The sequence below is a fragment of the Sorex fumeus genome, unplaced genomic scaffold, assembly GCF_029834395.1.
Source record: "Sorex fumeus unplaced genomic scaffold, SorFum_2.1 ptg000080l, whole genome shotgun sequence".
Taxonomy (NCBI): Eukaryota; Metazoa; Chordata; class Mammalia; order Eulipotyphla; family Soricidae; genus Sorex; species Sorex fumeus.
In genome coordinates this window covers 4,078,126-4,088,662 of record NW_026606137.1, presented here as the reverse complement: position 1 = coordinate 4,088,662, position 10,537 = coordinate 4,078,126, and the positions used below count along the sequence as shown (strand labels likewise).

At 41.8% G+C, this 10,537-nt stretch overlaps 1 protein-coding gene and 1 non-coding gene across 2 annotated transcripts; one reads left to right on the top strand and one right to left on the bottom strand.

The window, feature by feature from the left end:
- The first annotated feature begins 2,026 nt into the window (after positions 1-2,026).
- On the top strand, positions 2,027-10,321 carry IL17F (interleukin 17F). The gene is made up of 3 exons (XM_056130638.1): positions 2,027-2,146; positions 7,671-7,879; positions 10,057-10,321. Exons 1-3 carry the CDS (start codon positions 2,027-2,029, stop codon positions 10,319-10,321), a joined length of 594 nt encoding a protein of 197 aa, XP_055986613.1.
- On the bottom strand, positions 8,955-9,015 carry LOC130038842 (U7 small nuclear RNA). The gene has a single exon (XR_008794798.1). It is a non-coding gene; the product is annotated as a U7 small nuclear RNA (small nuclear RNA).
- Positions 10,322-10,537: the final 216 nt, after the last annotated feature.

Here is a 10,537-nt window from a genome sequence, read left to right as displayed (position 1 = left end):
TAACGGGAAGTTAAGTGATTAAGTGATTAAGTGATTGAATCACCATGAGATAGTTACAAGCTTTCATGTTTGGGTTACAATCATACAATGATCAAATACCCATCCTTCCACCAGTAAGGCTCAACCTTTAACGACATATTAGTAATCTCTTATAGAAGGGCTTCATGGCCCCTGGGTAAAATAGAAACATCTTCACATACTGTCCCCTAAAGAAAGTTTTTTTTGGAGCATTTTTAGCGGTTTATTCCTAACAAACAATGCAACATAAATTTTTGTCTCAGTGTCTGTCTGAACGTGACACCAATTCCCGGAGACTTTAGCAAGAATGATCAAGGAAAGGGAAGGGGAGGCTTTTGCTTTGTGTCACAAGCAACAGAACCTAGGGAATCACACAGACAAGGCAAGCACTCTGTCACTGAGATACATCCCTGGTGTTCAATAAAAATAAATTTATAAAAAATAATTTGAAAGTAAAATGAGAAGAAACTTTCAAACATGCCGATAATAGAAAATTGCCTCATCCTGGTAGAGTGTGCTCTACCTTTTAAAAGGCACGTGTATAATTTTCTCTGATTTTATTTTATTTTGTTTTTTTGGGGGGCACACCCAGTGGCTCTTAGGGCTCACTCCTGGCCATGCTCAAGAGACCATATGCCTGGCCAGGGATTGAAACATAGTGAAGAAAGGGTGTGCTATCTGCAAGGCAAACTCCCTGCGCTGTAGTTCTTACTCTTTACTTGATTTTTTTTTCGGAGAGCCCAGCAAGCTACTGAGAGTATTCGATATGCCAGACACAGTAACAACAAAGTCTCCAATGGAGACGTTACTGGGCCCGCTCGAGCAAATCGACGATCAATGGGAGGGCCTTTACCTTTACCTTTTACCTTTACTTGATTTTAATGGAAAGAAAAAGTAAGTATATGTTATTCTGGAAATATTTCTGTATCCCTAGCATGAAATGACTTTTTGCCTGTTCTTAATAATGTGGGTTGACCTGAGCAGCACTGAGACAAATTGGTTTTAAAATCACATATAGAGTATAGAAAGGCTCTGCTTGCCATATGTTTTTGTTCAAAAAAATTTACCTTTCATCAGAGAGAAGTCAGCACAAGGGTCATTTATCTGTTGCATATGAATGATTATCATTAATTAAGCATCAGTAAGAGCCTAATCACAGGATTAAAATAAAAATCACGACAGAAGACCTGAGTGCAGGTGGGAAGCCAGAAGAAGAGGGATTAGAAAAATAAAAGTATAGGAGAATATGAAAGTACCGGAGGAATAACATTTCTAAAGCTCTCACTACTGTCATTCATTTCTTTGGTTTTATTTTCCCATTAGTAAAATGGAACTAAAGACAACAGTCTCTTGTAATGTTCTTCTAAGAACGAACCTCCTCTAAGAATTCGTTTCCTGAAAGTAGACTATAGACCAAACATGATTGCCACTCAATGCTTCTTTTGCAAACCACAACACCCAAAAGGAGAGAGAGAACAAAAGGGAATGCCCTGCCACAGAGGCAGGGTGGGGTGGGGGGATGGGGGTGGGAGGGATACTGGAACCCATGGTGGTGGAAAATGGGCACTGATGGAGGGATGGGTGTTTGATCATTGTATAATTGAAACCCAAGCACAAAAATTTGTAAATCTACAACTGTACCTCATGGTGTTTCACTAATAAAAATTAAAAAAAAAAATAATTCTTCGTCTCGTGGAAATCACAGTCCTATGACAGGAAAGTAGGATGTGATGTATGTGATAGGAGTTTTCAGCGATTTGTGGGAAAATATGAAAGATCTCAGAAGTGATTCACAATTTGGTTCATCTCTGTAGTCAGTGTGTTAAGAACGTGACTGCAGTTTGATGACATGGGGTAGACGTGGGGAAGAACAAAAGGTAATTGAACCCTTTTTCCGTCAAGTCTTTTTAGGGTCCCCCTTTGCTTCCCCTTCAGGAAGTGGAATAGAAAAAAACCCCCACTTTCGTCAGCCATTCTGGTTCAACCACACATAGGCACTAAGCAGGTCATGACTACTATAAAAACCAACAGGTACTTCAGTGACACAGCACAGGGAAACCAAGAGCTCATTGTACAGAGCAGGCAACCAGAACAAAGGGCCATGGCCTTCCGACGCGAGACAGTCTTGGTGAGTAGCAACAATTATTCCTGTTTAGCTAGGATTTCTGAAAAGCAAATTTCTAAGGGACCAGGCTTGATGGAGTCTTTCTTTGGTGGTGGTGGTGGTAGGGGTGTGTTATTTCTCTTAAAAACAGAACTGATTTTTATTTGGATTTCTGTGTGGTAGAAATAAAGAAAAACTAGAAGCTTATCACTGAGTCACAATACTGCTTTTGGCCCCATGGCTTTGCATAATTGGTGTTGATTTGCACAACTCTCACAATTGGAGGTCATCTGTCCTGAGAACACGGTTTGGGAATTAGGTTGGAGTTAAGAATCAATCTTTTATCTACTCCATTCTTACCTACCAACATTTCAAATATATACATGGATATTTTAGCTAAGGAACCTGGGATCGTTCCCAAGAGGACTAATTATTACCCTTATCTACAGGGTGACAGAATTCTGGGTGAAGGAAATGAAACCTTTCCGTATTGAGCTTTGGATAGCTACTAGAGGGAAAACCATACGATAGACCATTAGTTTTTCATGGTCTCCTTCCTCTTGTAGCTGAAAGACATATTAGTTCAATGTAAATCCTTTGGGCATGGAATCTTGCCTGACAATGGTCATGTAAGGCAAGGGAAGTATTTAATATAGAGTAATGTGAAAACCAGACTTAGAAAGTCACTCACTATATTATTATTATTATTATTATTATTGTTAATTTTTTAAATTTTATGTTTTTAATTGAGTCACCATGAGATGCACAGTTACAAAGCTGTTTATGATCAGGTGTCAGTCATACAATGATTCAGCACCCACCTCCACCACTCACTATATTATTGACTGAAATAATTCCTCTTAATTTCTCTGCTGAGAGATCGTGCAATTTCAAAGAGCATGGATTTCACTAAAGGTCTTGGAAAATGGTGTCAATAGTACTTTACTATATTTATATATTGTTTCAGAGATGATAAGAAATGCATTATTTCAGATATGATAAGTATAGCAAAATATATTATTTAAGAACACAGGTTTTGGTGTGAGGCAGAACTGGCTCTATCAAGTACTAATTATGGGATCTAGGGTCAATTATTTAACTGTTCTATGTTTTATTATTCCTTGTTTTATTATTCCTTTCATTTATACATGTGAAATTTATTTATATGTACCTTTCTATTTGCAACTGATATCTCCCTCATGGGATTTTTGGGGGGAATTAATTGACATCATAGAGAATGATTAAATCTAGTCTCTATGATATATACACACTCAGTTTTTAGTTAACTTGGTGATTTTAATATAACAACAGCCAATAAGGATAAAGAAGACATTCAATAAGTGTTAACTATTAGTAGCATGCAGGAACTCTGGATTTAAAATCCCCAGCAGCACTTTGGAGTGGCTCATGAGTACCTCTGGTTGTCCCTCTCCTCAAAAAAAAAAAAAAAAAACCAGAGGAGAGGAAATGATTTAACACTGTGAGACAAGAACACAGACATCCATCTAGTTTTACTGTCACTCAATAAAGTGCGGTTCTGTTTGAATGGAAAGATTCGGAGGAAAGATTTCTGAATTTAGTCACTGTGTCCAAGTAGATGTATTAATTTGTTTTTGTTTTTGCTTTTTGGGTCACACCCAGCAATGCACAGGGGCTACTCATGGTTCATGCACTCAGGAATGACTCCTGGCCATGTGCTTGGGGGACAATATGGGATGCTGTGAATCAAACCCGGGTTGGGCCATGTGCAAGGCAAATTCACTACCCACTGTGCTATCACTCTAGGCCCTAGATGTATTAATTTGTTTTGTGCTTCAAAGCTGTTTCTCTCATGGGTACTTTGGAGACATCTGTTGAAACAGCAGCAAGAAACACGGTATGAAAGGAGCCTTAAAATAGCAGTTGGGAAGGACAAACACAGAAATCTATCACTTGGATGTGGTATTTAGGGTCCCTGGATGAGGAAATGCAATGGTTTAAAGGGAGGATGCCTGGATCACCCTTGGCCCCAGAGTATAGGGAAGAGAAGGAAAGAAAGAGAGTGAAGAAGGGGAGAAGAGATAGATGACAAACCGTGGAGCAGGGGTGAAGGGGATTCAAGTATATATCAGTGGTATTAAAGAATGATAAATCTAAATATTCAAACCAAAGAGTCAACAACACTGAAATCATGAGACCCAGACTTTAATAACCAAAGTTAAAAGATGCCTGTCAAGATGGTAGGCTGGTGCTAGGTATGGGGTGTTGCAGGGATAGGAGAAAGAATCTGGAAAATACTGGTGGAGAAAAGTTGATATTAGAGGTGGGGTGGATGATGGAACACGTATGTCAAAAACCCAACTATGAATAACTCTGCAACTCACAATGCTTTATGCAATAAAATTAGGGGGAAAAAACCTTTAGCTATGGAAAAATGATCTAAGAAATTTTTAGAAAGCAGTTTGGGGACTGGAGCGATAGCACAGCGGGGAGGGCGTTTGCCTTGCACCCAGCCAACCCTGGGTTCGTTTCCCAGCATCCAATATGGTCCCTCGAGCATGGCCAGGAGTAATTCCTGAGTGCATGAACCAGGAATAACCCCTGTGCATCGCTGGGTGTGACCCAAAAAGCAATATAAATAAATAAATTTTTTTTAAAAAAAAAAGCAGTTTGGAGAACTGATACACTTTCTTGTACACCCAGGAATTGCCCATGTTCTGGATGACATGCCTATGTAGCGGTCAGCACAGAGAGCAGATCATTCCAGGGACATGCTCAGGTTGTTTCTTAGGTGAGCTTGAAGTGAAGTGCAAGGTCAGGCAGAGAATGTTGATGCCCTGAACATTGATGCCCTGAATCCCATGTTTGGCCAGTGCTTGACTTGCCACTGTTTCCTATTTACAGCAAGGAAATGATTTCCATCACTCGCCTTCTAGGTGGCATAGAAGATTTCAAGTCTCAATCCAACTCTGAATCGCTCACAGAAGTTCTGTGTACATCATTTTTTTTTTTTTTGCTTTTTGGGTCACACCCGGCGGTGCACAGGGATTACTCCTGGCTCTGCACTCAGGAATTGCTCCTGGCGGTGCTCGGGGGACCATATGGGATGCTGGGAATAGAACCCGGGTCGGCCGCCTGCAAGGCAAATGCCCTACCCACTGTGCTATCTCTCCAGCCCCTGTGTACATCATTTTTAAGACCAGGCAAGAGCAGGGCCCCTCTGCTCTGTATTATGTAACTACCTCCTACAGTGTCTGATCAAAAAGCTTCAAGAAAAAAACTAGAATGACTTGCAGACATCAGCTGATTCTCCGAGACAGAGGCAGGGACCCATATGCAGCTCTGACACAGCAGTTACATTCCTTAAAATGCTTGACCTCTCTCAGGACATCCTGTGTGTGGCTTTATGTTGCTTATAATTTTAACGACCTTCAAGAGCAATTAGTACTGACCAACACCTAGACTGGTGAACCCAACTAACTTACTTATTTTTCTTTTCAGACATAGCACCATCATTATCTAATTGGGATAATTAATGCTAGCTTAAACAACTCACAATTAACACCTGATAATTGGGAGAATCAGGTGTTTAAAACAGATGTGAAAGCAGGAGATAGAGAGTCCAGGGAGCAAGGCACTTGCCTTACATGTGGTTGATCCAGGTTAAGTCCCTAGCACCACATACGGTCCCCAGAGCTCTTCTGGAGTGTGGTCCTTAACAACAAAAGAGAGATGAGAAAATGTTCTATGATGTTACAGTTTTAGGAATACAAACAAATATAACAGTGATTTGCTTGAAGTGTGGTTACTTATTTCTAAATTATAGAACTCAAGGTACGATTACCTTAAAGACTGAAATAATGAAAATTGGAAGCTTCTAAGTGAATAAGACACAAAAGGGAAAAAGAGAAAACACAAAGTAGGAATTTACTTAAGAAAACCATGAAAGGGATGGATAGTCTGGGAAAGCTGAGGACCCTTTTGTTGAAGAAAACGTCCTTTTAAATTTTTTGTGCTTCATAGTTCTTTGTCTAGACAGAAAGTACATGAGGACAAATTCGCATCTCTTTTGTCCACTCAGTGTCCCAAATTCGATTAAGGCCACCTGGGTTGAATATGCACCGTGTGCTATTATCTGGATGCCCTTATCTGGATCATATTCAATCTTTACAATATTTTTTTTGGTGGAGGAAACTGAATCATAGACATTCTGGAACTCTGGATGAAATTGGCAATTTGATTCCAAGTCCTGAATCAAAGTTCCCTAGAGAAAAGACAAAGTTATCCAATGAACATGTGATTGTGGGAGATAAAAGCCAATGAACGCTGATTATCTGAAGGCAGGTCAACTTCATGTGTGCTTGCCTGGATTAATGTTGCTTTCAGCTTTCTTTTAACAACGCTGCCTTGGTCCAGCAAATTGGCATCTTCCTTTTGTTTATGCATATCATTTCTCATCTCTAGCATCTGTTAAGTAGAAAAAGGTGCATTTGTAAATCACCATGGATGACACCATCCCTATTTTAAATCATGCAAAGTGAGAGCCAGAGAGAGGGCAAGTAATTTTGCTTGAGTTTCCGTTGTGTTGAGTCCATGATGGGCTGTGTTCCTTCCTAGTAAGAGTTGAGGATGATGGTGGGAGTGAAGCAGGCTGGTGGCAAGAGAAGCTAGAGAGGTTTTTTTTTTTTGCTCTTTCTTTGTGCATTCTCGTAATCTTAGAAAAGCCAATATTTCAATGTAAGTATAAAGAATGTATGTTTTAGGGCTTGAGAGAAATAGTTTCCGTATTCTCGGTTGCTGTGCACCATTAGTGCCTCTGCTTCTTTCAATTAGCATGGGTAATTGGAACTTTGTTAAAGTTGATTTTGCATACTGTTTTCCTTAATGCACTGAGCTAAACTATATTGTTAATTTTCACTGTATTGTTTTGTGCATTCATTCATTCATCCATTCAATATTTTATTTCTTTCATTACTTTCATTTACCCAGAAAGTTTTTACAGAATATCTGTTCTGTACTATGTTCTCCTGCAGGAACTTACACTCTAACAGATGTACATCTGACATGAACACAAACACTATATTCCCTTCCAGACAATAAAAAAAATACATTGTAAGTTCTAGATGATAAAAAAAGGACTTATGATTTACGGATAATTCGCTTCAAATTGCACTGCTTTTGGGGCATCTTTTGGAGAAAATAAGGTCTTGGTACTTAAGATACTTACTCAAGATAGGGCAAGGTTTGAATAGTCTTGGCCATTGGGCCAACCCCAGATTTACAGGTATTATTACAGACTTGGGAAGAAGAGAAACCAGAACTCAGGGGGGAAGCCGGGTCAGGGATTCACTCCCAGTTCCAGACCCTTGTATTTTTCTGTTTCACTGTTCAGGAAACCCTAGGTGTCAAGGCTCAATGACCAGGTAGAGAGTTCAGTTCTCAGTTGGGTTCCCATATCCGATGGAGCGGCTGAAGCTTCGTGAAAGAGCAGGAACAGTATGTGGTACCTGGTGATTGCAGGAAACAGCCAAACCCTCCGCCCACTGCGATCTCCTGGTGTTTCTTTCAGGTCAAGACCTTGATGCTGCTGATGTTTGGGCTTGCCGTCCTGCGGCTGGTGACAGCTAGGAAAAAAGTCAAAGGCGGAGTTGCAGCTCTTTGTCCTCCTCTGGAGGACCACAGTGTGCGGGTCAACATTAGCATCCTTGCCCAAAGACAGGGTGCTCCTGTCCTCTCCCAGAACTTTCAGAATCGCTCTATCTCCCCCTGGGATTACAAGTAAGTGCTTCCGAGACTGACGTGCACGTTCTCTTCTTTGGCCTTTGTAGGAGGGTTGGGGTTGGCCAGTTCCAGCGAAGTTCCAGGAACTGCAGATCTGAACTGAGTGCTGCCCAGGCCCTGCAGTGCTGGAAAATAGTGCTGATCGGAGGAGTGAGGATGACACCCAGAGAAACTGGTGGGGGAGGGGATGTGGTGCACTGACTTGAACTCAGGGCCTGATGCATACTAGGCAAATGATCTATCACTTGGATGATTTATTTTTCTGAACCCTAATTTTCACAGTCTTGGGAAAAATGTGTCTATTCAGACTTATCAACACGAAACTAATTTAGGAGGCCAAAAATTCAAAACCTACTACTTTTGTCCTTTTTTTTTTTTTTTTGCATTTTCCTTAAAAAAATTTTTTTTTTGGTAGACCTGCCAAACAGTGTTTAGGGGGCCACTTGGTGCCATACGAGACTATAAAAACTAGCTCCTGGAACCGCGCGGCCGCATTTGTGGCCGCGCGACATCTTATTATAACATCTTATTATCTCATTCCTACTTTGGACAAACTGGCAGGCGCAGTACCGAATGTAGCCTGCCCACATGGCAGAGTCTGGCAAACTCCCCGTGGCGTACCCAATATGCCAAATACCAGTAACAATGATGGGTCTCATTCTCCTAAAGAGCCTTGAATATAATCTCAGGGCTAGGATGAAAGAGACGTTACTGGGGCCTGCTCGAGGCAATCGACGAATAACAGGATGATTTGTGATTTGTGATTGGTGCCATACAACCCTTTGAATTATATTTCCCCAGTTATTTTTTTTAACCTTCTTCTGTACAAAGTACTGAATTCATGCAAGGCGAGCTCTCAGCCTGAGTCCTTCCCTGGCCCAGATTTCCAGGGGATCACACATATTTCTTGCTGTTTGGAACCTCCTATAAATTGTGTCTTGAAGGTCTTCTGCTCTTCTGCTTATTTTGCTTATCAGTTATGCCTCTTTCTGCTACATATAGCTCAAGATTATCTATAAGGTCAATCTTTCTGTGTTGGAAAAAAGTGTTCTTTTTTGTGGGGGGCTGGAGTGGGGGCTTTCCCCAGTCACTGGAAAACCTGCCAGATAAATTCTAAAAGAACTGTAACACTCTGAAGCAGCCACCGAACTAAGGGGCCACTGAAAGTCATAAAAACAATTTCAAATGATCCATTTAGGTTCAACCTCAGTCTTCCGGGAGTGGGGAGGAGAAATGGGAAGAAGAGAAAGGCTAGTCTGGGAAGTGGGATTGTGGGATTGTGGGAAGTGCTTTGTGGGATAACCAGAATACAATCTGTGATTTTTGTTTTCTACATGGAAGTTCTTGGAATATCAAACACTCATCTATATGTCTCAAATAAGATGAAGGAGAGTGTTTCCAGGGACAATGAGAGGAGCTTCTGGGGCTGTCTGTGCATCGGAGAGTTTGGATGGTGGCAGTTGGCTGGACTGGCCTCATTCCAGAGCAGACTTTGTTTATTTTATTTTTTTCCCTTTATTATTTTTTTATTAGTGAAACACCATGAGGTACCATTATAGACTTACAAATTTTTGTGCTTGGGTTTCAGTTATACAATGATCAAGTACCCATCCCTCCACCAGTGCCCATCCTCCACCACCACGGGTCCCAGCATCCCTCCCACTCCCCATCCCCACATCTCACCCTGACTCTGTGGCAGGGCATTCCCGTTTGTTCCCAGAGCAGACTTTGGATCCGTAGAGCTCCAGAGCTTAGCTTTCCCTACCAAGCAGCAGGTGCTGCAGGCTTTGTATTTGGAGACGTACTAGTGAGGTTCAATCTCTGGGTACAAGATAAGTAATTATTATAATGTAAAGAAAAGTGATTCCAAGATTCTGACACGTACTGAACGTCTCTATTTTTCAGTGCAGCACTCGGCATACTTTTGTGTCATTGAGTGTAATCAACAATCTCCTAAGAGAGGCATAGGAGAATTTTATGCAGTAGTTAAGAAAACGGAGGTTTAGAGACTTAAGCACCCACTGGAAAACAGGGTATGGACCCAGGCTTCTGAGTAGTCTGAGTTGCTTGTAAATGCCTCCTGCAAGTGGATTCTCAGGCCCACATGCTTGCAGTCTCTATTTCCCTTCCTCTTCCTTGTCTCACTCTCCACATTTGTTCTGATCCTCTTGCAGTGTCACCTGGGACCCCAACCGGCTTCCCTCCTCAATTGCAGAGGCCCGATGCAGACACCTGGGCTGCCTCAATGCTGAAGGGCAGGAAGACAGCTCCATGAACTCTGTTCCCATTCAGCAGGAGTTCCTGGTCCTCCGGAGAGATTCTAAGGGCTGCTCCCGCTCCTTCCAGCTGGAGAGGGTGTGGGTGACAGTGGGGTGCACCTGTGTCACCCCCATCGTCCACCAAGTGCAAGGCCCCACAGTGGCACATCAACTCAGCTGAAGAAGATGAGCAAGGCTACCCCACACCCCAGCAGTTACTGTGATAAGCACCATTTCCTGAGAGTGCTCTTTGTCAGATGGTCTCAGTTCCACTCGGCCAAAAATATAGGCGCTTGAAGCAAACACAGTAGAGTGTGTGAGAATTGCTGTATGGGGTATGGGGTGGGGTTGGAGGGATGGAGAGTGAGGAGCAAGTATGCAGAAATCCCAGTTATTT

What these genes read in the sequence shown, in the direction of transcription:
- IL17F (XM_056130638.1), top strand. Translation starts at nt 2,027, where the DNA reads ATGACTACTATAAAAACCAACAGGTACTTCAGTGACACAGCACAGGGA. An exon ending in TCCGACGCGAGACAGTCTTG is followed by an intron (nt 2,147 to 7,670) that starts GTGAGTAGCAAC and finishes TGTTTCTTTCAG; the next exon opens with GTCAAGACCTTGATGCTGCT. An exon ending in ATCTCCCCCTGGGATTACAA is followed by an intron (nt 7,880 to 10,056) that starts GTAAGTGCTTCC and finishes ATCCTCTTGCAG; the next exon opens with TGTCACCTGGGACCCCAACC.